Source organism: Nyctibius grandis, chromosome 14 (genome assembly GCF_013368605.1).
Source record: "Nyctibius grandis isolate bNycGra1 chromosome 14, bNycGra1.pri, whole genome shotgun sequence".
Classification (NCBI taxonomy): Eukaryota; Metazoa; Chordata; class Aves; order Nyctibiiformes; family Nyctibiidae; genus Nyctibius; species Nyctibius grandis.
The window spans coordinates 12,479,233-12,504,106 of record NC_090671.1 but is presented as its reverse complement, the minus strand read 5'-3'; the positions used below and the strand labels follow the sequence as shown (position 1 = coordinate 12,504,106).

The 24,874-nt window shown below is 38.4% G+C and overlaps 1 protein-coding gene across 1 annotated transcript in view; it reads left to right on the top strand.

Moving 5' to 3' along the window:
- The window catches only part of DNAH10 (dynein axonemal heavy chain 10), a 55,576-nt gene that overhangs the window by 10,492 nt on the left and 20,210 nt on the right, over positions 1–24,874 (top strand). Inside the window, exons 15-52 of the mRNA XM_068412662.1 lie at positions 261–430; positions 1,147–1,298; positions 1,708–1,872; positions 2,032–2,239; positions 3,141–3,297; positions 4,294–4,770; positions 5,219–5,381; positions 5,715–5,827; positions 5,900–6,002; positions 6,240–6,418; positions 7,092–7,303; positions 7,613–7,769; positions 8,200–8,433; positions 8,534–8,656; positions 9,467–9,700; positions 10,229–10,452; positions 10,971–11,240; positions 11,334–11,517; positions 11,810–11,944; positions 12,359–12,511; positions 13,067–13,255; positions 13,365–13,511; positions 14,391–14,582; positions 14,752–14,870; positions 15,039–15,197; positions 15,498–15,633; positions 15,740–15,862; positions 16,383–16,517; positions 16,829–17,045; positions 17,975–18,094; positions 19,016–19,161; positions 19,570–19,722; positions 20,261–20,521; positions 21,198–21,370; positions 21,751–21,844; positions 22,877–23,044; positions 23,357–23,545; positions 24,173–24,344. Of these exons, the coding sequence (XP_068268763.1) occupies positions 261–430; positions 1,147–1,298; positions 1,708–1,872; positions 2,032–2,239; positions 3,141–3,297; positions 4,294–4,770; positions 5,219–5,381; positions 5,715–5,827; positions 5,900–6,002; positions 6,240–6,418; positions 7,092–7,303; positions 7,613–7,769; positions 8,200–8,433; positions 8,534–8,656; positions 9,467–9,700; positions 10,229–10,452; positions 10,971–11,240; positions 11,334–11,517; positions 11,810–11,944; positions 12,359–12,511; positions 13,067–13,255; positions 13,365–13,511; positions 14,391–14,582; positions 14,752–14,870; positions 15,039–15,197; positions 15,498–15,633; positions 15,740–15,862; positions 16,383–16,517; positions 16,829–17,045; positions 17,975–18,094; positions 19,016–19,161; positions 19,570–19,722; positions 20,261–20,521; positions 21,198–21,370; positions 21,751–21,844; positions 22,877–23,044; positions 23,357–23,545; positions 24,173–24,344 (6,706 nt within the window). The remainder of the gene's footprint in view (positions 1–260; positions 431–1,146; positions 1,299–1,707; positions 1,873–2,031; positions 2,240–3,140; positions 3,298–4,293; positions 4,771–5,218; positions 5,382–5,714; positions 5,828–5,899; positions 6,003–6,239; positions 6,419–7,091; positions 7,304–7,612; positions 7,770–8,199; positions 8,434–8,533; positions 8,657–9,466; positions 9,701–10,228; positions 10,453–10,970; positions 11,241–11,333; positions 11,518–11,809; positions 11,945–12,358; positions 12,512–13,066; positions 13,256–13,364; positions 13,512–14,390; positions 14,583–14,751; positions 14,871–15,038; positions 15,198–15,497; positions 15,634–15,739; positions 15,863–16,382; positions 16,518–16,828; positions 17,046–17,974; positions 18,095–19,015; positions 19,162–19,569; positions 19,723–20,260; positions 20,522–21,197; positions 21,371–21,750; positions 21,845–22,876; positions 23,045–23,356; positions 23,546–24,172; positions 24,345–24,874) is intronic.

Here is a 24,874-nt window from a genome sequence, read left to right as displayed (position 1 = left end):
GATAGCAGCAGTATTTAAACAGAGGTGATTTGATTTGTTTCTTGTCATCGGCTTTTACTGAAGAGGTCGTTGTGTATGATTTCTGAAACTAGAATGTAGAGCTTGCTATTGAATTTTAAAGGTATTTCCACAAGCTCTGAGTATCAACCATTCTGATTTTAACCTACTGCCTTATCAAATGTCTCCAAGAGCTAACCTTTTCCTTGCACTGTAACAGTTTGGTGTTCCTCTCCTTTCTGCTGCTCTTTCTTATGCTGTAGCGCTCTGTAACAGAGGAGCCTGTCACCACAAAGCAAAGCGTCCACTTCATAGTGAATTTTTCTCCCACACTCCGAGAGGTTATCATTGAAACAAAGTACATAGAACAACTAGGATTTCCAGTCCCAGAAACAGCAAGATACGTGGCATTACAGGAACACAAATACCTTAGGTAAGGCTGTAACAGAGTATCCGCTTGCATACAGACTTACAGATTTCACTCTAACCAGAACGGGCCCCGAGTTGTCAAATTTTGGAGATATGAGAGCTCTTAGTGACTTTTTTTTAAGGGTAAAATTACTAATGGCCGTGTTGCACTAATAAGCTTTTCTCTGGTGCTGTCTGCATCCTTTACCCTGTAGGACTATGTTATACAAATTAACATCTTATCAAGATCTGAGGAAAAACAAGGAAATAATTTGTTCTGAAATGAATTGTTAGTGCCATTTAGATTTCAGCTCATATTTAAACTCACTACTGCTTTCTTCTTGTACAGCCTTGGATAAGTTACTTTTGCCCAAATTATCACAGGCATTTAGCACACAAGTATGCTGATAACAGCCCTAAGTATATTTTAAAGTTCACCTGTTGAGCTCACTTGTGTGCTTCAAACTGAGGCTGTCTTAAAATCTTCTGAGTTGTCGCAGAATAGGTTTGTCTAGCTACTGTTGGAGCCATATGAAATTTTTCTTTTGTTTTCAATAGGAAATTAATTGCATTTATAATCAATACATTTTCAGTGGTTATTTCTGCAAATTTTGCTTTATATGGAAGTCTGAATGGAATGATGCAAGTGATCTGCTCTTTGATGTGAGTTCAGAGCTCTATTTCCAGAAAATCATTGTTTTGATGTTTTGTTGTTGTTATTGTGTTTCTTACACTCCATAGGTATACAGATAGATTGAAAAACATGCTGGATCGCTATCATAAATTAATGGGAACACTGAATGAAGCAGAAACCAAACTTCTTGATGACCATATTCAAGAACTCTGGAAAGTATTCAAACCAGGGCACAGAAGACTCAGTTGGAACTCCTTAGGTAGTGGAGATACTATTTTAAAATGGCCTTAGATACTGATTTTCAGTTAAAAAAATCTCTTCAATTCTTCACTCTATTTTTTATGTCATATGACAGCAATGTATCCGTAAATGGTACACCCTATTGCCACGGTCAGAGTCAGAATAGTAGGTTAGACAAACTCTCATCCAGGAAGGTATTTCTTATGTTTTTATTATGGATAAAATACAATAATGGAAATGGATAGAGACCCTTAGACAAGAGCTGTAAGAGACCTAGATGAAGGATGAGGTGAGAAATCATCTAATGTATCCTGCAGAGCATCAGTTCGCTCCTAGAGATAAAATGCATCCGGTTGTGGCAATTTTGATGTATTGGTGGAATATTTGTTAAAAGAAAAAAAACCCAAATATTTATGATTTATTTGAAGGTGTTGGTGACTTCATTGTCCGATGTACACAAGCCGTCAGGAAGTTTGAATTACTCGTCCATCAGATTCATAACGATTCTGAAGAGATAAGCAACAATCTTCTGTTCATAGAATCAACAAATCTCTTTAAGTTTCCGCTTTCAAAAAATGGTGATGAACTTGCCAGTAAGTCTTTGTATTTTCATGTCCAAGCTCTGAAGTTATTTTTTATCAGTATACAAGATCAATTTCATGTTCACAAATAAAGCCCAGCTAATTATTCCAGTATGCAAGTCTGTTAGGTCTTTTGCAGTTAATAATGCTATTTTTTTGTATCTTTTGCAGACGCGGAAGAATTTTTTGAGTATGTTAAGTGTGAAAGAGCAAAAGATGTGGCACACATGGTTAGAAAGTATACTGCCATTCCACAACTGCTAATAAAAGTGGAAGGACGAGTTGCCAATACCAACAGTGGCAAATCTCCAAAATTAACTTCCTATTATGCATACTGGGAAAATAGGATATATCAGGTGTTGACACAGTTAATTGTGAAGTAAGTCAATTGTTTGCTTTAATGAATTTTCAGTTTTCACCTTCAGGTTTTTCTGGATCTGTTGATCAGTATGTATACTGATAATCTGTTTGAACACCTCAGTGCTTAGCAGTTTGAGACAGATTTGTATTTGTATTGTTTTTTTCCTGCAAAGAATGGAGAACTGATAACAAGGTACAGGAGAAACCCAAATTCTGAGGAAAAGGATATTGGTGTGTTGTTAGCAGAAGAGAGAAATAAGATACGTTTTCTGCAGCGTGTGTAGTTGCACATCCCTGGTTTATTTTTAAAATCAAGGTTTTGTTTTAGTAAAGAATACGATTTTGAGGACTTGGTGTCTGGGTGCCAGATGCATCCCTGTAATGCAGGGGACGCCAGTACAAGAACAAAGGTTTGCTGGATTTTACTCTACAAGTTCTGCAGCAGCTGGGGCCAAGGAGGTTCCTACAGCAAGATATTATAAAGGTTTATATTATAAGCAAGGTGTTATTACAGCAGAGCATTGCAGGGTTATAAAAGCTTCCCAGGCATCTCTTCTTCTCAAGATCCATGTGTTTGTAACCTGGTCCATGCTTAGCTGACTTCATTGTGCTTTCTTTGCTGGGCTCTTGCAATGGAGTTGACCATAGTCTCAGGGTCCTTTTGCACCAGGGTATCCCCATTCATTCCTTCCAATAGCTTCTTTAAGCTAGTCAAGCTTTTACATTAGATCAGTATTAGTGGAACAATTTTTCTCCGATACACATCAGTGTTTCCAGCTGAAATCGGTGGTAACTGACTTCAGACAGATCTGCTTACATATCTAAGCACATACCTGATAATTGCAGTCTCTGTTGGGCATTTCCATGGGGGGCAGCACCTGATTATTACAATCTTTGACATGATTTTTTTCCTTTCCCAGGAATTTGCAGGCTTTTAATGCAGCTGTTCTTGCGAATGTGCCACTGTTTCAAACAAAAGCTGTTTTATCTGTTCCTGAGATAATCTTGCAACCTAATGGCAGTGAGATTGACAAAATGACTGCACAATGTATCCGAGACTGTGTTGATGTCACTAAGGTGATTTTTGATAAAGAATTACTTGTTGTCAGAGTTTGCTTGTGATTATAAAGAATCTATCTTGTTTTGTGTTTGGGCAAGCATAAATGTCAAAGGGAAGATCCATATTGCTTTACCTTGAAATCAAATTATCCAGTACATTGTTCTAATTTTACTACAGACTGTCCCAATTTTACAAACTGATGACAAAGAAAAAAAATTGCCATAAAGCTTCATGCAATTTTTACTCAGGCAAACTGATTTGTTACTTTTCAGCAGTTTTGCCAGCGTAAGGACACGATTTGGTTCTATAAATCAGCATACATCAGAAAGAAATACTTTTCAGATTGCACTGTAAATGTTGCTTTCTGATATATGAATAAGCTGGTGGAATAAGGAATGTGAGTAGCCTTCTCTATATTATGGCTCTCCTCAAAAGCAGCAGAAAACCAGTTCAGAAAATACTGGGAGAAGGGCATCTAGGACACATTTAGGACAGCAGGTTTACAGCAGACGAGATATCTAGCTTGCTGGCAAAGGTGTAGCAATATTTCCCTGCATAAGTGTGTTCACATTGAACTGCTTTCCAGAAAAGAAGCCAAATACTGTGGCAGTGTTCCTGTCCTGTGCTGATGGAGAAATGATTCCAGATGCCACCTGAAATGAATAAATTTAGATTAAGTGTGCTTCCTATGCTCAGATTTGCTGTTCTGCTCCACTGCTGCATCCAGCCTGTTTGATCTAATACCTATTTCTCTTTGTCATGCTATATTGTTGCTTAGTGTAGATTTTAAAAGCAGACTGAGTAATGCATGGAAAGGTTTTGTTAGGATGAAATTAACTCTTCTCTCAAGTTCATGGGAAAATGTAATCTCTTTTCTTGCTGTCAGAAAAACAATTGATTTGAGAAATCATTCATGCCACCTCCTACATAGTCTCCTAAATAATGATGAATGATTTGGCTAAAATAAGTCTCTACAAAGTAACTGTCTTTCAACCCTATCTTGAAAACTCTAGCATTTTGTACGATGGATGCATGGTACCTGTACTGAATGCCCTCCTCAGTGTATCGGGGAAGAGGAAGTTACCACTTTCAACTTTTACACTGACATCTCCCAGAACCCTCTGATAATTGAACAGGCTGTTCTCATCACTCAGAATGTCCACAAACTCCTGGCTTCTCTCAGCAAGTATTTGAACCAATGGAAGAGGTACCACCTGCTGTGGAAATCAGACAAAGGCATAGTCATGGAGAGGTTAGCTGCAGAAAAGCCCACTTGTGTCACCTTTGATGATGAATTGCAGTTCTATACGAAGGTAGCTCAAGAAGTGACTCAACAGCCCTTGATTATAGATGAGCAATTTATCAGGCTTCAGCTGTCTCCTTTAGCCTACACAGTGCAGGAGAATGCTAGAGGCTGGGTGATTTCCCTTGGAAAGGTGCTTAATGAGTCTGCGAGAGAGGAACTCTTCAGTCTTCAGGAGGAGATTCAGGTAGGTGTTTTCGGTTCCTGTTGTACGCTGTAGCTAGCAGTGACGATCTGAACCACGCTCCAAATTGGTTGAAACACTCTGGTGTATTTTGGTATGTCATATGTAAAGAGGTGAGATGTCCCTCTCTGTAGCTGGGGAACAGGAGAGAGTAGTGACATGAAAACCCAGGACTTTCTCACTCCTGTACCGATGAAAGGTTCATACTGGTAATTCTGAAGTTTCCTTTAAACTGCTGCTTACAACTTCTATTTTGTTGTAGCAAAAACATCCCTTCTGTACTGGGGTTTACTTTTTGCTGATTTTGTTTTGGTGTTATCTTTGTCACATAGACTAAAAATGATAATGAATCTGCATGTTATTTACTTGTGTTTTGTGTTTGAATAATAATTATAATTCTGCCTAATTGCTTTGGGAGTGTTGCTTCTGGAAATTATTTTTACTTTTACAGAGCTTATCACAGAGTCTTAAGAGACCTCCAGATTCCCTGGAAGATCTCAAAATTATCCTTGGCACAATTGCAGAGATCAAAGGCATATCCTTCAAGGTGGAACTGAAATATCTGGACATCTGGGAGAGATACCGAACTCTTGCAATGTACAATATTCCAGTACGTGCATGTTATACCTTGCCTCTTAAAACATTTCAGGTTTGAGCTAGGGGCACAAATGCCTGATGTGTGAATGAGTAAATGTTTTTCTTTTAAGACATTTTACATAATCACAGTATTGTTGAGGTTAGAAGGGATGTCTGCAGATTGTCTAGTCCAACCCCCCTTCTCAAAACAGTACCTCCACTTTAAAATGGACACACTACATGTGTTTAAATCTGATTCAGATCACTTCAATGCTGGTTTTGTGTTTTGCAAATTTATGATGTGAGCACATATTCCTCACTTTCTTGTGACTGTTTCTTGTGAGGGATGTTACTTGTTTTGTTTTAGGTAGCTAAAGAAGAGCAAGAGATGTCTGACAAGATCAAGGAAAAGTGGGAGACTCTCTTCTTTGAAGCATTAGAAGTTGATCACAACCTTGGAGGCATAAAAAGAAAATTCACACAGGTAATATTTGTAATTAATATTGAAAAAAAGTAGAAGTGGAAAGGAAAACAATTTAAACTCTGTTCTCTTTAGATTACAAAGCAACAAATTGAGGCCTACAGCAAAGAGACAGAAGATTTCTCCCATAAATTCATGACCGAGGGGCCTGGTGCTGTAGGGGAAAATCTTGATAAAGGTAAATGGATTAATGTATGTTAAGTGATGTCTTAAAAAAATATTAGTCTTCGGACAATTCTTCAGATTTTACATAAACCAGGAAAATTGTTCTTTCGTTTTTAACATACAAACTGATCGACCAGGAATGCATCATTTTTAGTACTATAGCTTCTACAGACAATATGCAAATGCTGTCTTATTTATTCCCCATGATCTGTGGGATTGTTTATCTAGAAAAATTCCTCTCCTTTCCCAGGATTGGAACTCATGGCCATTTTTGAAAAAGAATTGGAAAAACTGGAAAAAGTTCGTCAGGAACTGGTCAGTCTTGAGAAACTTTTTGACTTGCCAGTTACAGCGTACCCTGCCTTAACGAAGACACAGAATGATATGAAAGGTCTAAAGAAGATCTATGAAATTTATGAATTGCAAAGAGTAAGTATTGCACTGTGTATACACAGAAGCACGCGTATTCATGCACATGAAAATGTTGGGGAGAGAAGAAGAGGCTGCATTGTCCTCTAGTTACTATCAACTCGGATCTAAGCCTTTGCATGAAATAAGCTGTGACCTGTAATTGTCTACCACCATGAAATGATTTTAATGATGTTAGTACAGGACTAACAATGCCTCTATAGTGGACCAAGCACTTACTCTTATCAGATAGGAGCAGACCTCCCTCCCCTCTAATAATTATTGGGTGGCACTTTACTGCACAAGTCTCCTGATCATTTCAGTGGAACTGCTTTTGGATACAGTATGTGCACAGGTGACAGTGGGTATCTCAGGCTTTAATTGATCTTAGCTGTTTTTTGATAAGTTTTCCAGAAGTTTTAATTTTTCCAAAATTAAAATGCCCTGTAAAGTATGCTCTTAAAGATGCTTTTCCTATTTTCTCTATTTCCTATTGATTATTTCTTATACAACTTGGCTATAAATCTGTCATGGACATGAACCTGTCTCTTCCTCTGTTTGTAAAATGTTAATACAATCATATCTGCATCCTGACTGTGGTCTCCAGATCCTATTGTAGTGGAAAGGTTTGGGTTTTTTTGGTAAAAACTAAACGGAAATACGATATTTTTCCTCCTGATGACCTTTTTCGCAGGCAGCTAAAAAGGAATGGTCTCAGACACTCTGGATAAACCTCGATGTCCAGTTTCTTCAGGAAGGAATCGAAGGATTTCTTAAAGCCTTTCGAAAGCTGCCCAAACAATTACGCAGTATGCCAGTAGCCTTTCACTTGGAAACCAAAATGAAGGCATTTCAAGACTCTATTCCTTTGTTGCTCGATTTGAAAAATGAAGCTTTAAGAGAAAGGTTTGCTTTAATTTATTTAAATCCATTTTCTATATATAGAAAGATTTTGTTTGTTTTGTTGGAACTTTTAATTCGAATTACTGGGGTCATACCATGTCCTGCAGCTTGAAATGTTACTTCCTGCTTAATGAACTTGTCTAACAGCATGCAAGGTGATTACGATGACTAAGATACTTTATGTATTCAAAATATGAGTTTAACAGTAGAGTGCAAAGCATGGTTTCATTATTATATATTAAATTACAGTTGTTTTTATTTTTAGTGTATCATGGTGGTTGGTACAATTGTTGATGTGTCAATTTAAAACAGGCATTGGCAAGACCTTATGCAGAGAACAGGAACAAATTTTGAAATGACAACAGAAACATTCACTTTGGAGAATATGTTTGCTATGGAACTTCACAGACACTCGGATGTTATCAGTGAAATAGTCGGAACTGCTGTTAAGGAACTTAGCATTGAGAAGGTAATGTAAAAAATCATAATAAAACTAAAAAGACATTGATGACAACAGTCTGTGTTTTAGTTGAGGTTTTGATACTGGCATGACAGCAAGTTTGGCCATCTTCAGGGAGCTGCCATGGTGTAACTCTTGGCAACTGAGATCAATAGCGCTGTTAATAAGCTACCACATGGCACAGAATCCTAGCTATCTTGGCTTTGGCAGCAGTATATTGGATTTCTGTTATTACAATAAGCAAGTCTGGCCTATGAAAAGGATCTGAGGAGGGATCCATTCTGTTTCATGATGTTTTGAAATACACCCTTCTTTATAAACCAGAGTTAGAAAATCTCTGCAAAAATTTTGCTGAATTAATTGTTTGATTTTTATGCTAAGATTATAGTTCTCTAGTTTTTGAAGACTGAAACATGCATCTTTTTATGCTCACATGCAGGGTGTGAAGGAAATAGCAGAAACATGGGAACACCTGAAATTCACTGTACAAATGTACTTCAAAGGCACTGAGAAGCGAGGCTTTATTCTGGGATCTGTAGATGAAATTTTAGAGATTCTCGATGACAACAATGTGAATCTTCAGAGTGTTTTGGGCAGTCGATTTGTGGGTCCTTTCCTTTCAACCGTTCACCACTGGGAAAAAACCCTGTCATTGATTGGTGAAGTAATTGAGGTAGGGAGGAAAGTGCTGGACTAAATAGTTGATGTTTATTATTTATAATCAGGGTTTTCTATTGTATTTTTTTTCTTTGATGGTAACATTTGATTCTTAGATCTGGATGGTGGTTCAGAGAAAATGGATGTACCTGGAGAGCATCTTTATTGGTGGAGATATCAGATTACAGCTTCCAGAGGAAGCCAAAATATTTGACAACGTAGACAGCATGTTTAAAAAGGCAAGTGACTGACTTGACTTGTGATCAGCATAAGTATTTAGTGCATTTTGCTTCCAGTTCCATAGTTAGCTGTAGTCTTCTGTGTCATTTGTAACACTGAGAATGGTGTGTTATAATGAACTGAATATGAGATTGGGGAACCCAGGAACTTGTATTTTACTTCACATCTGTCATAAACAGAAGACTTCTGATTTAGCTAAGCTGGGCAGAGGTGTGATCCTTGGCTGGCAGTACGGGGCAGGCAGAATCCCCTTTTCCTTTCATTTAATTTTCCCCATTTAATTTACTTTCTCCATACATCTTTTTACCTTTACCATGACAATAAGAATCTTAGAAGTGTTTCTATAGATTGAGGATGACATACATGCTAAAAAGGCTTTCCTGGTATATTACCACTGTTCCCATACTGAACACATACTCCCAGTATGAATATGGCTTACTTTTCTGTTTCGCATCTGCAAAATTGAGATAGTACTGTGATTCTGAAATGCTATGTTTGTCCTTCACTTGAACTACCACTGTATACAGGAGCAAAGTCAAGTATATGCTTATGCTTGCATGACATGGGATACAGGCTTGTCTTGCTTACACTCGCTTTTACAGTAGTATCTCCGTGCTCTCAGCTTTGAAAGCATACTGTCTCCATGTTTTCATAGAGCACTGCAGCAATAGGGAACCATATTTAAAACTCTGTCTAATTCACTTCTGTAAGAACCTGTGCTGCTTGTGTGCTTTGTCACTAGTTAAATATAATTTAGTATAATCCGTTGCTGTTCAATATTTTCTAAACTTTCTTTTCTCTCTATGCAGATAATGGATGAAACTGTTAAAGAACCAACAATTAAAAAATCCTGTGAAGCCCCAAATCGTCTATCAGACCTCCATCATATAAATGATGTGCTGGAGAAATGTCAGAAAAGCTTGAATGATTATTTGGATTCCAAGCGAAATGCTTTCCCAAGATTTTTCTTTATATCTGATGAGGAGTTGCTTAGTATCCTTGGCAGCAGTAACCCTCTTTGTGTCCAGGAACACATGATAAAGGTACAATGTCTGGCTTTTCACAGTGCCTTGTGCTTTTAGGTGCTTTAAAAAGTTTAACAGACTATACTGTCCATGCTGTTAAGGGCGCGGGAATTTTTATTGCATACAGAGAGCATCCTGGCAGCATCTTGAAGAAGCTTCTGAATAACCAAATCATATCTGATTGATAGTCTCTCCTGGCTCTCATACTGACCAGTAGCAGTTACAGTAGAGGAATGTGGGTAGAGGAACATTCAAGATACACCAGAATGATCAATCATTAAAGAACCTTCCTGTAGCTCCTGATAGATCTTTATTTTCTAGAAAAAAAATCAATGTCATTTGGGCCAGATCATCTGCTTGTTTACTCTGCAGTTGGGCTGCTGAGCTATATATCAGCATTTGTATTTTATTACTGACGAGTCAGATCCATTTCTCTTTAGAGTCCATGGAAATTTTCTTTCAAGATTAAATGGGAGCTAGATACACTTACATCTTTGCAGCTTTGTTTCTAAAATGCCAGTGAATTTCTTTGTCGGTGCATTTCAGATGTATGATAACATAGCCTCCCTGAGGTTTCAGGATGGTGATAGTGATAAGAAAATTGCAACAGCCATGATTTCAGCTGAGGGGGAGGTGATGGAGTTCCGGCAGGCTGTAGCTGCACAAGGCAGAGTGGAGAACTGGATGACAGCAGTGCTAGAAGAAATGAGACGAACGAACAGACTCCTTACTAAGGAAGCTATTTTTCGATACTGTGAAGACAGAAGCAGGTGAAACAATCAGTGTTAAGGATAACACAAATACCTTATATGTTGTTATGAGCCTGTAGTGATATAGAAAAACAAAGACTTATTTTTTAATTTTTACACAGTTTAGCCCTTATTTCTGTATGTGGAGGGATATGAATACATGCCTATGCAGTATTTTAACTCATCAGAAAAAAATCTGTTATCCGTCGTACCTAATTTCCTAAGCCTTGAGTTTTTATTTTTAGTGTTGTGAGCACAAGATGTTTTTCTCACTGTCAATTCCACTTGGCAATCTTTACACATGGAATAGGCAGCTTTTCTATCAGAGTGTTTCCTAGGCTTTTGAAATACTACAGCACACTTTGACAGAATTCTGTACATCTCTGTAAAGTTTGGCTTGTGTTGTAGTTGTTGCAGAAGTAGGAGGAGCAACTTTTTTTTTCTTTTTTTCTTTTTTTTCTTTTTTTTTTTTCCTGTCCTGATCAGTTACTTAGAATATACAGTAACTCACACTCCCTCCCTCTATGTATTTCCCATAGAGTTGATTGGATGTTACTCTACCAAGGCATGATGGTGCTTGCTGCTAATCAGGTGTGGTGGACTTGGGAGGTAGAGGATGTCTTTCGGAAAGTGAAGAAGGGAGAAAAACAGGCAATGAAACTTTATGCTGAAAAAATGCATAAGCAAATTGATGACCTGGTTACCCGCATTACAATGCCTTTGAGCAAAAATGACAGGAAGAAATACAACACTGTGCTCATTATTGATGTTCATGCCAGAGACATTGTTGATATATTTGTAAGAGACAGGTAAACACTTCCCCCAACCTATTGAGAAAATACCAAATGCATAAACTGTATTTCCATCCTTTCACCTCACATGAGCAAGTATCTCTTGTGTAGCATTCTGCACGCTCAGGAGTTTGAGTGGGAAAGCCAGCTGCGTTTTTACTGGGACCGAGAGCCAGATGATCTGAACGTGCGGCAGTGCACGGGCACGTTTTCATATGGTTATGAGTACATGGGTTTGAACGGACGTCTTGTGATCACCCCGCTTACAGATCGTATTTATCTTACACTGACACAGGTATAAGTTCAAGGAGATTTTTACTAACCAACCCTTTAAAAATGTGCTTCTAGGCAATCACATAATTGTTTCATTGCCACTTTCTGTTATCTCCTAGATGCTAATGCAAAGGCTAATATGTTTGAAACCAGTTGTGATGTTCTTCTTACCTGATTGCCTCAAAGATAATATAGAATGCATTCACAGCTAAAATTTAAAGCTTTTTGTACCCAAAGGTTCATTTGTGATTTTGCTGCCAGCCTAATATAAATGTAATCCAAGCTTTGCTTTGCTTTTTGGTCTGTCTCCAAAGGCTTTATCAATGTTTTTGGGAGGAGCACCAGCAGGGCCAGCAGGTACAGGGAAAACGGAAACAACTAAAGATCTGGCCAAAGCACTGGGCTTGCTGTGTGTAGTGACAAACTGCGGAGAAGGCATGGATTTCAAAGTAAGAGTTAAAGATCTGTGTTCTCTGATTAAGTGCAGGTTACTGCTCTTTTTCAGTGCCCAGGATGAGGACATATTCTGAACTTCTGCATAAGTACCTCCCTTAGAGATACCGTGCCGATTGATAATGAAATGTAGTAAAAAATGTCTATTTTGAATAAATTCCTTGAAGGAATTTCAAGTGCTTTCAAGCAGGGGAGCAATGACTAGACGGTATGTGTTTAAGCTCTTCATAGGCAATCTGCACTTGGCAAGTAATTATTGCAAGACCTTATGACAGATTGCTAGCTCCTGCATATATAAATATCCAGAGGTTTTACCCAGTCGTTAAGAGTTTTAGCATACTCCACTGTTTGTTGACACTGAATGTTTTCTATATTCGTTGCTGAGATGTTTTTCTGGTTGTTCTTGTTAGGCAATTGGTAAGATTTTCTCTGGTCTCGCCCAGTGTGGAGCATGGGGATGCTTTGATGAATTCAATCGTATCGATGCTTCCGTGCTTTCAGTCATTTCTTCTCAGATTCAGACTATTCGAAATGCTTTAATGAATCAGTTGAAAACATTTCAGGTAAACATTAAAAAAGAAGAGTAATTGTGAAGGCTGATCTTGTTTTTGAGGCCAAGATTCAGGGTTAGACCCCATCATTAGATCAAAGGGCTGCTTCTTCTGTAATTTGTGCTGAACATTTCAAACTCCAGTGTGTGTACTCTCAGTTTGAAATGTTAAATCCTTGCTGATTTCCTAATCCTTTGGTAGGTTCTTCCTTTGTGAAGTGGGATAAAAGTAAGCTAAATAGGATAATAGTAAAAGTAAATGGGATAATAGTAGTAATTAGGGAGAGAAGTAACTTAACTTGATTTGGATGGTGAGGCTTTATTTACTGATGTTTATTTGAATTCAAAACCCTCAGAAAATTTGATTGAGAGGTGTGAAATGTCTTGATGTTTATATCCAAGATACAAACAGTGGGATGCATGTATCTGGATGACTATCTAAAGCTAAATATTTTAAGGTGTTGTCCTAAGTGGGTGCCCCAGTATTGGTGGTTTTCTCTTTGAGCAAATAGTACTATTTATTTCCATTCCAAATAAATATTGTTCTAATGTTTTCTTATGCCTTTAGTTTGAAGGACAGGAAATTACCCTCGACAGCCGTATGGGCATTTTTATTACGATGAATCCTGGTTATGCTGGCCGGACTGAGCTCCCTGAGTCTGTAAAAGCTTTGTTCAGACCTGTGGTTGTTATTGTACCAGATCTTCAGCAAATCTGTGAAATCATGCTCTTTTCTGAAGGGTTCCTTATGGCAAAGGTAGGAAAATTTCATTGCTACCCATACCCATGTACATGCCCATGTATGCATGGTCAGTGTTTGGTTGTGACTTACACATTTGTGATTCTTTAACTTAAATCTCAAACAGATCCTTGCCAAAAAGATGACAGTGCTATACAAGCTGGCAAAGGAACAACTTTCTAAACAGCATCATTATGATTTTGGACTGCGGGCCCTTAAGTCAGTGTTAGTGATGGCTGGAGAACTGAAAAGAGGATCAACAGACCTCAGTGAGGTAGATTTGCTACTTACTTACCCTGGGCAGATCATCTTTTTCGTTAGGAAGACAATGTGTTTACACATCTGCTGTAGTTTGTGTTGGAAATAGGAGCGCTGGGGTTATTTGTCTTATTATTTCACTTTGTTTTCTTACTGAGTTTCATTGTGCCATCTGCCAGCAAGTAACTGCCAGAACTCAAGTCAAAGTAGGGAAATCTACAGAAAATGAGATATTTTACATCTTGTTAAGTCCAGGATGCAAATAGCCGAAGACTGTCTCCGGGATAGCATAAGCTGGTTTTTGAACAGTGAGTGCTCTAGTCATGCAGTTGTTAATTGTGTAGCTCAAGTAGAACAGTAAACTTATAAATGAAAGTCTTTCAATACTGCATTGCTTTTTATGGTTTTCTTTTACACCTGTTTTTGTTTCTATATGTATGGTTGTGATACCCAGTTGCCTAGGGAAATTCTTATTCGAATTTCTTCTTAAAAACTTGGAGACAGCTGAAGGAAACACTTCTATAGAGTTATGTACAGGTGCACATTGGAGGTTGGAAGGAAGTTGGGGTCTAAATGATGCTCTCAAGGGGACTACAGAACTTGGGTATGTTCATAAAACAGTTGGTTATTTTAACATCGAATCAGGGAAGCTGTGTTGTGGGCCACTCCAGCCATTTGGCATTTGGTTAAAAAAGGCAGAGTATTATTTTTAGCTATTGGTCTGCTTAATTCTTCTACAATAACCTTTGTTTCCTCTAGTAACTGATGCCAAGAAAACATTCTCAAAGCTTTACTGAAGTAATCAGGCAATAGTTTTTAGAGATGTTGAAGTTACTACATATTAGATAATTGTTTAGCTATTTGGTAAAGATTGATTCTACTATGTTTTGTCTAGGAAGTGGTACTGATGAGAGCTCTACGAGATATGAATCTTCCTAAATTTGTGTTTGAAGATGTACCTCTCTTCCTTGGCTTGATCTCCGACCTATTTCCTGGCCTGGATTGCCCTCGAGTCCGCTACCCTAACTTTAATGATGCTGTAGAACAAGTGCTGGAAGAAGGGGGTTATGTTGTTTTACCAGTCCAGGTATAAAAAATATTAATTAAACAATTAATGTTTTTGTTGTAAACATTAGGCTGGATATGGATTGCTGCACTCTGGAGTGGCTCAAGGAAAGCTTAACTGATATAGACCAGCTGCTGATCTTGTCTTGAATTATGGGCAGCAGTCTGTTGAATCAATATTTATTTTTCAGGTGGATAAAGTAGTTCAGATGTATGAGACAATGTTAACTCGTCACACTACAATGGTAGTTGGACCTACTGGAGGTGGCAAGTCAGTTGTCATTAATACTTTGTGCCAGGCCCAAAACAAGTGAGTATAGAATTTGATACATGGAAATCAGGTTGTAAAATGGCATAAACTGCATTATTTAGCCCTGTGTAGTCATGACAGGACCAATAGCTGACCGTAATATTTGCTTGGGTTAACATGAGATGGTATTCTGTCATTTTAATATTGCTTTTCTTGCTGTGTCTTTAGGCTGGGACTATTGACAAAGCTTTACATACTGAACCCTAAAGCTATGAGTGTGATTGAGCTGTATGGGATCCTTGACCCTAACACACGAGACTGGACAGATGGAGTCCTGTCAAACATTTTTCGGGATATCAACAGGCCTACTGAAAAGAAAGAGCGAAGGTAGACAGATAGAAATCGTTGTGATGATTTTTAGACATTGAGTTTTACATCAGTTCATTTAAAAAAAATTTGATACCGCACCATTTAAAAAACAAATGCTAAGTAAATAGAAAGTGTCTAGGGGTGTCTCTGTCTTCTGTGAGTTTCTAGCCTCAGTGAGATGTTTGGAAACTACGCAATCATTAAAAATTATTCAAAACACCTGGACTGACATTAACACCATTGATGGCACATCTGAATTCTGAAATGTATTAGTAAAATTAGAGATTGGTCAGTGCCCCTTGGCTGCTCTATCCACAGGTACATTCTGTTTGATGGAGATGTGGATGCTCTCTGGGTTGAAAACATGAATTCTGTCATGGATGACAACAAGTTATTGACCCTGGCAAATGGGGAGCGGATTAGACTTCAGTCGCACTGTGCTTTGTTGTTTGAGGTAAGAAATGACTGTATATGGGAAGGGTTAGAAACAGATGGGTCTACAAAGCCTGAAAAGCAGTTACTGTGGCTGTTCTTTGTTCAAGTGTATGATTATTTTATAGGTGGGTGACTTGCAGTATGCATCTCCTGCCACGGTATCCCGCTGTGGAATGGTCTTTGTAGATCCTAAAAATCTGAAATACGAGCCCTACTGGCAGAAGTGGATCCAAGAAAGAGGAAATCAGGTGGGAATTTCTGCACTTGCTCAGAGAGTATCTGTATCAAATACTTAGAGAACTGTAGAGAGCTGTAAAAAAACCTTTGTAAAGCCAGTCTGATTTTCTGACAACAAATTAATCACTAGGCCTGCAGCAGAGAGCTGAAGAGTGTTCCCAGCTTTTCTAACTTCTGGTTGTTTTTGAGAAGTGAAGAACCAAGAAATTAGCTTACCTGATCTCCAGAGAGTTAACAGGGAGATTGCTTAGGTCCTTGTTTCTTACATTTAGATTAAAAACTCAAGTTCACAGGGAGCTGAAGTAAGACAACTTAGTTGCTAGCACCTGATGAATGCAGATCCTCACCTGCTGAAAACCTAGTCCATACAAGTGTCACATTTCTTCGTGTGACTGTACCCTATCTTTGGTGGAATTGATTCCTGCAAGAACAATTGTACTTGATCAGCCAGGTATTGATGGGAAACTCTGCAGCCAAAAATCAGCCTTCCAGGTTTCTGTGTGCTGAATTGTTGTCCTTTTTGTTCCTTAGCAAGAGAGAACTGAATTGAATCGTCTCTTTCAAAAATACGTGCCCTGCCTGATTGATATGATTGTAGAGGGAATTGTGGATGGCAGACAGGGAGAAAAGCTGAAGACCATTGTACCTCAAACAGATTTAAATATGGTAAGGAATAGAGAATAAAGGTTGAAAAAGTTTATCTAAAAAGAGAAATGGAATGATGGAGAGAGTAAAAACCTCTCAAAGAAAGCACAGGAGCAGAGTCCAGGCTGAAATATCAGTTTGCTAGTGATGAGCACCAAGAGACAAAATAAAGTCAGTTCCTAACAGTGCTCTTCTGTCATTAATACACGTATCAGTAGATACACCTGTAAGGACAATAGATCAGCAAACACTCAAACAGCTGAAAACATAGTAAGAGTTTTCATGCATCTAAATGGTAATTCTATTTACAGTTTTGTCTTGTTTTACAACAGGTGGTGCAGTTGACTGTGATGCTGGAAGCTTTAGTTGTGGTACAGCCTGATGATCCTGATGTTCTGGAGTGTTTTTTCTTGGAAGCTTTGTATTCCTCCTTAGGCGCTACTCTTCTTGATGCTGAGAGAATTAAATTTGATGAAAATGTTAAACGTCTTTCCTGCATGTCTACCGTTCATGACGATAACACCCTGGCTAATCCAGGGGAGCTGCCAGGTAGGATCTTGTCATAAGTTAGTCTGAATCTCATTGATTATATTAGAAAAGTGTTAGTTTCCATGAAGGCAGAATGTCATTCTTCCTTCCAGCTAGCTGCAAGGTGTGCTCTCTGAAGGACTGTCACTGAAAAACACGTAGAGATACTGATGCTAGGTGGCTTTCAGCTACTGGTCTGTCCTCACAGAACAATACTTTTCTATGCCATGCTGAAGAGATAAACAGTGAAAGGTGTCTGGGTTTTGCAGGGATAAAATGTATAGAATCAATTTTCTGTTACATTTTGTTTCATTTTGTGGACAGCTGTGGGATGGTGATCAAGGCCATTAGCAGTTAAATCCAGGGCAGCTGCCCCAGGCTGGCCCACAGGTGTGTTCTAGATCATTAATGTCACGTTCACTATAAATGGGAAAGCTCACTGGGAGAGGGCTCTTTGCTCTGCCCTGCCTCCTTCTCCTCAATAGTTGTTATCCCTGGAAGGGCTTGTTACCACTCTATGGGCTAAGCATAACTTTGTGTCTTTTGTATTAGCATTGATATTGGTTTTCTTATTTTATTAAATCTGTTTAAACTTCAACCCACAAGTCTCCCTCCTTTTCCCAATTCCCTTTCTCGGCCGGGGAGGGGTCTTGGGTGATAGAACAACTGGCTCTTGTTTAGCCCTGGGTGCGGACTAAATGAAGACAAAAGGGAAAATAAAACATGAAAGGAAAGGCAGTGGAAGGTGCTTAAAAAGCAGTAGTGTGATCCAAGTGCTTGACTAGGAGAATTCTGGTTGATGTCTTACTGGGTTAAATGACAAGTAAACAGAACACAGTGTTGCCCAGCTTGGTCCAGAATCTTACCCTTCACTTTCATCTCAATCTTATTATTTTCTTATGAAATATTTCAGTATCCTAGAAAACCTCCAGTTGCTTAATAATTTGCAGGTCAGCTGCCAACTTTGTATGACTTTCATTTTGATGGATTTAAAAAAAAGTGGGTACCTTGGATGAAACTTGTTCCTGAATATATTCATAAGCCTGAAGTGAAATTTCTTGACATTCTAGGTGAGTATAAGATAAAATACAGTGATGATATGCCTTTAATTTATAATGTGCTACCACTGAATGCATGGCACTTCACATGAGACATCCTCTTTCTGTACCGAAGGTCATCTATTCAGGTTCAGTTTCTTGTGACAGCACAAATAATTTTCTTATTTGAAATCATAGTAGTTTAGCAGGAATAGAGTTGATATTTACAGCACTGTGTAATAAAGAAATGAGGAAAGGATAAAAGGCTTGTTTCAGTTAATAAGGCTTGCTAGGAGCTAACAATGCCTTTTACAAGCCAGAATAGCAGAAGATTCACAGTCTGCTCTACCAGAAGCACTAGGAAAAATGTCAGCTCTGTGGGTCAAGTACTCAGTAGATAAAAATTTCATTCTTAGGGCCGTTATTGGTTGTTACTTCAAGCACTGTATAATGGTGACAGGTGCTTTTCATAGTTAAGGACAAATTAATGCAGGTTACTTTTTAGTAATACTTCAGCAAGCAGAGGTTAACTTCACTGACACAGGGCTAATTATATGATCTCTGAAGTTGCTCCTAGTGGCATGCCATTCACGTAGAACAAAATTCACCTCTGTAGAGTTCTAGGAAGATGCTCATGATCCAAATAAATCCTGATTATATCCTTGAAATAGGGATTAAATGGAGCTTAAGCAGTCCATGACCCTCCTATATGGAAAATAATTTCTTTTTAAATATATCTATAGGAGAAAAGATCCCAATGATAAAAGCTGAAGAGAGATGGTTGAGCAATTAAATTTTTCTTTCAACATTGTGAGTTGATATTTCAGATTATGTCTTTGTGCGACTGCATGTTAATACCTTGAGAGTCTGATCCAGCACTATCCTATAAATATAAATGCCCCAGCTGTGCTGCATTTTATTTTAACCTGCTGTCATATTCATGATCTTTTTCAGTGCCTACAGTGGATACAACACGCACTACTTGGTTACTAGAACAGATGGTAAAAATAAAACGCCCAGTTGTTCTTGTAGGTGAATCGGGTACATCTAAAACGGCAACTACACGAAACTTCCTAAGCAATCTGGACAAAGACCTTAATGTATGTATGAGGCACTTTGCCTTGATTGTACAGCTGCATTTTCATTGTTTGTCCTTGTGTTAAATTTGCGTTTTGAAGCCTGAGTCTGTGGGTAGCAATATTGACTTTCGTAACTGACTGCAGGCTCAGGCCCAAAGTATGTGAATGATTTGAGAATCATTCAGGATCAAAGATGTTTTGTTCTGTTCTACCATGTACAAATTCAGTTTCATGAAGTAAATATATATTATCAAAGTGCTAAGAATGGGATTACTTCTCTTTGTCATCTGTAATTCAAGTGAATAAATGGACCAGAGAAGTGTTTCCTGTATGTCTGACACTCTGATATAAAGTATATGTTTTGAATGCTCTAGGTTAAAAAAAAAATCAGGTAAAAATCTGTTCTTATCTATTTCCTCCCCTTTGCAGCTGCTGCTAGTAATTAACTTCTCTTCTCGTACAACATCAATGGACGTTCAGAGAAACCTAGAGACAAATGTAGAGAAACGAACTAAAGACACTTATGGCCCTTCTATGGGAAAACGGCTCATTGTTTTCATGGATGATATGAATATGCCAAGGGTAAGCTGCCAGTGGTTTGTGAGGTAGGATAGAAACATTCGGGGTGTCACTGATGTGGTCCCTTCGTACACAGGTCTAACAAATCACAAGTCAAGGAGATTCATGGTAAATGCATAGCTGAATTTCAGCGTAGGATCTTCAGAATAGTTGGACTTGTGTGCAGTAGGGGCTGTTTATATCTGCTACAGTATTTGTCTTATGTATAAGTGAGATCCTGTTGGATTGTTTCTTTATGCCATTAAAATCATGTCTCTGTGGCCTGATACTAGCTGCAGGTTTTGTACTACAGAAACCAACCCTTTCCCCTTACAAATGGGGCAAAAGAGTATGTGTGCATTTAGTTTGTCTTGGAGAAGAGGCACCTTTCCCATACGAGACATTGGAATGAATGTCCACAATCGGTGCTAGAGCTGTACAAAGTGTCACTTAGTCCTTGTAGTGTTCTCCTGAGTATGGAGCACGATATTTCCACATTTATAGAAGTAATTGGCATGCTGATGTACTGTGCTCTAAGCATCTTGACTCTTGTATTACAAAGGTTGACGAGTATGGCACACAGCAACCCATTGCCTTGATGAAGCTGCTGATAGAAAAAGGTTTCTTGTATGACCGTGGTAAGGAGATGAACTGTAAACTTCTTCGAGACCTGGGTTTTATTGCTGCCATGGGGAAAGCTGGAGGAGGTCGGAATGAAGTTGACCCTCGATTCGTCTCACTCTTCAGTGTTTTTAACATACCTTTTCCTTCTGACCAATCGCTGAATTTGATCTATGCCTCCATCCTGAAAGGCCACACCACGGTAATTTCACAGTTTTAAAAGGATTGCTCAACAGGTTTACTATTTTTAAATAGACATTTATTTCTGTGTTATCATAAGATCTGAAATCTTCTATTATCAGGTTTTTTTTCTTGTTTAGAACCTCATGCAAACCTTTCCCTTCCTCTTCTCTTTCTCAAGAGATGAGTTTACAGTATTTTGATAAATTCCTGAGTAATATGTAAACTTTCAAGTTAGCAGATAGATAATTTATAAAACTGATGCTTTTCATAGGTTGAAACCTGTGAACCATTTGGTTATGGTTCCTATAACCAAACATAGAAAGGTCAGCAAACTCTTTTCTGAATGACAATGAAAAATTTAATGTAATGCAATATTATATAAGATTTATATAATGCAACATTATATAAGAAAAGAGCAGTTTATTTTTTCTAGTATGGAAGTGCTGAGAAATCCCAGTCATGGAGTTTGATGTTATCTTCAGCACCAAGCTGAGGAGTGAGGATGGGTCCTGCCCAAAACATTTAACTGCAGAATGTTCGTACTACAGAGGAATATGAATTTCTGAAAATGTTTGCCCTCAGTTATTTGAAATATACCAAGCAGGGTTAAAAGCTGGAAAGCAGAATATGTTTAATAGCATTGAGTTCTCTCTGGGCAGTCTCATGAAAGTGCCTTGTCTTTCTCATGTTTGCAGATGTTTAATGAGTCTATATCAGACATCTCTGACAAGATTACTGTGTGTACTTTGGAGCTTTATAAAATGATTATTCGTGACCTACCCCCTACTCCTTCCAAATTCCATTACATTTTTAACCTGCGGGATCTTTCCAGGGTCTATAATGGACTTACTCTTACAACTCCAGAGAGGTAAGAATAGAAAAATTGTCTTCAGTGGTCCTACACCTATTTATATTGGATGGATCTGGGTGAAGATGAGGTAATTTGGTACATGAGATCAGTCATGTTTGGTCACTTTTCATTAAACCTTTGCCACAATGAGAAAATGTTCAGGAACATCCTAAATCGTGATCTTACTCTTGATGACAAACACTGATGCAGTAGTCTTTTTTAGATAAGATATCCAGAGGTAAAAATGCAAGCAAATTAATTATTTGTCCTTATGAAAAGAACAAAACCAAAAAGAGTAAAAAAAGTCAATCCAGATTTTAATCAGTGTTATTAACCATATGGCCTTGGGAATCATGTCAGCTCATTTGGTGCAGTCTGATATTTCAATGTTAATGTAGGTTTCAAACGGTGACTCAGATGGTGAGAGTTTGGAGAAATGAGTGCCTGAGGGTTTTCCATGACAGGCTGATAAATGAAGCAGACAAAGCATTGGTGAGTAATTTCTTTCAATTTTTAGTAGTCACTGACTATTACTATGGCAACTAATTTGCAACAGCAACTTTACCAACTGTTGCAGTCAGGTCTTGCAGTCAGACTGCAGGCTTGTCTAACCACTATGTTGCTCCATTAATTTAAAACATGGCCCATGGAATTTTCTTTTCTAAAATAAAGTGACTGTGGCAGACTAAGTGAGCAGATCTGCTGAAGGAGCAGAAAGTGTTACTGGGTTTGCCTGTCCAGGAAAATTGGATAGCAGTGGCACAGATGACAAGCTGAGAGAGCAGTGCAGGGGAAAACTCAGGAAATCACTTCATTTTTAAGTCAGTATTTTCCTTTAGGAAGGATGGTATCAGAATGAGACTATACAATCAAACAGGAAAAAGAAGGATAAGAGCTGAGTCCTTAAACAATGCATTCAGTTTTGGCTGTTATGCAAACTGGAAAATGATCCAAATTATATCTTAAAACACAAGAGAGAATGACACCAGTTTTATACCTTAGGAATTAGGGGAGGATTTGGATAAAGGTTACTTACATTTAAGCAACTTGCAAAGCAACTTGCTTAGATGAAAAGAGGTAGATTTAACATGGCTTTCCAGCTCAATTTTCACAGCTCAGAATAATTATACTGCAACTTTTCTGTATTTGTACATTCATTCAGACTTAAAAGACTTGTGAGAAATCTTGGTGGCGAGACATCTATGAATGCGGAGAAGGAAGGTTTATTAATATAATATTTACACCAATATACAAGAAGGCATTTTTTTACAGGCTTATCCTTTTCTATCTTAAACTTCTGCAGTCCATTGGCTTGAATGGTTCTTGAACTGCCTATTAGATCATATTAGATCATATGCAGAACACAATAGGAGGCTGTGGTCTTTGGATCTTCCAGTGACATAAGTATCCCCTTGAAATCAGACAGTATCTGAGCAAGAGACTGCATTATCACCCTTCTGAGTGTTACTGGATTCAGAATCATCTGCTTTGTTGTGTTGCCTGACTCATTTTGTATACTTGAAGGTACAAGGTCATATAAAAAACCTGATTGAAGAGAATTTCAAAGATGACTTGGAGCAGGCCATGAGGGATCCTATTCTTTTTGGAGATTTCGCAATGGCACTGAGTGAAGGAGAACGTCGTATTTATGAAGATATCCAAGACTATGATGCAGCAAAAGCTCTCTTTCAGGTACAATGCATCAGCTTGGAACTTTGCCTGATTCTGTCTCTGTGTGCGAGGAATGGGCAGGAGCCTGCCTCAAACTGTAGGAAATCTGTTCTCTTTCTGTGTGTGCATAGAATTTTATGTCCACCATTACCCATTTGGGGTCTGCAGTAATGAAAACTGAGGATCAGCTCCAGAGTTGGCAGTGTTTTCCAGTAGTTTATTTTCCCTGAGGAAGGGGAAAGGAATAATGCAGCTAAATGGGTTGTTATTTTATTAATGTTATTAATTGTTTCCTTGGTCTCCTAGTAACATTCTGTCCACCTTTCTCTGCAGGAGATTTTGGAGGAATATAATGAAATGAATATTAAAATGAATCTGGTTCTTTTTGACGATGCTTTGGAGCACTTAATCCATGTGCATCGCATCATACGGATGGATCGTGGGCATGCCCTGCTCATAGGTGTGGGAGGCTCAGGAAAACAATCTCTAACAAGACTGGCTGCCTATACAGCTGCATGTGAGGTTAGTGTCCCTGCATCTTTGCAGTGAAATAAGATAAGGAAAGCAATATTGTGATGAGGATTAAATTCATGGGGCAGGGGGAAGTCAGTCAGTCAAGATAAGATCAGGTTGGCATCTCTTGCCTGTGGAGAGAAAAACAGGGTGAGGTGATTGCCAGGAGGTCTAAGATGATGACTGTGGGTGATCTGGGCAGGAAGATGTCAGTGCCAGAATCTGGGCTTTAGCGCTGGGGACAGAAAACAAGGATGGATTTGGTGGTGAACAACTAATAGTCCCTAACTACTGCTTTTGTTGCTTGAGGAACCTTGTTGTGATCGATACTGCAATATTTCAGATAGGAAATGTTCCTCTCTCAGAGGTACTTCCAGTCTCTTACAGAGGCTGTTGGCTTGGAAGGGAAGAACAAAAAAAGGAGGATGAACACAAAGCAATTTTGAAAATGCAAGCCTGCAGGGTTGTACAAATGTAATTTTTCAAAAGAATGTAGTGCATAATTTTGTTGATACTTACACATTTACTGATGATAGGGCCCAAACCAAAACCCTTGATCCAGTCTAACTGAAATTCAGAGCTACCATCATGTCTTGGGTCCATCTGTATCTTCTCAGTATATGTTTGCATCCTTAGGTATTTGAGATCATCTTGAGTCGAGGATATGGAGAAAATAATTTCCGAGAAGATTTGAAAAATTTGTACCAGAAGCTGGGTATTGAGAACAAGTCAATGGTCTTCTTGTTTACAGATGGCCACGTAGCAGAAGAGAGTTTCCTGGAACTCATCAACAACATGTTAACTTCAGGTGACACAGGCAGCATCAATTACTCCTGATCAGTATCTATTTGTGACTCATAATCTTGAATGTACCCTTGATCCAGCTATTACTGTTTCACCCTGTGTCCTCTGCTGCTTTAGTTAGTTACACCTTTCAGTACTACCTGAAATGATCTTGGCCTCACTGATGGCTTTTTGGCATCTTCTTACAGTCATTTATATGTGTCTGGGAAGGCTATAGGTTAATTCACGCTGACCATGATGTTGCAGGGGTCTCAGCTTTCTTCCAAGACTCCGATATAACTTCAGCTGTATTTAGCAACAAACCCACCTTTTGTCCTATTGGCTTTTGAATAGCATTCACCTGAACTGCAGCAACTGCTTATATAGATATGTCCTAAACTGTAGTTTAGTATCTTTTAGTGTATGCAGCAGCTGAAAATGAGCAGCAGCTGGCACCTTGTGACCACCCTCTCTATAGAAACTCCTACACAGTCTGATTTGAAAACAGATGTGTTAAATCTTGTCCCTTTCCTTGGTCTACTTTTCCCTGTTCCT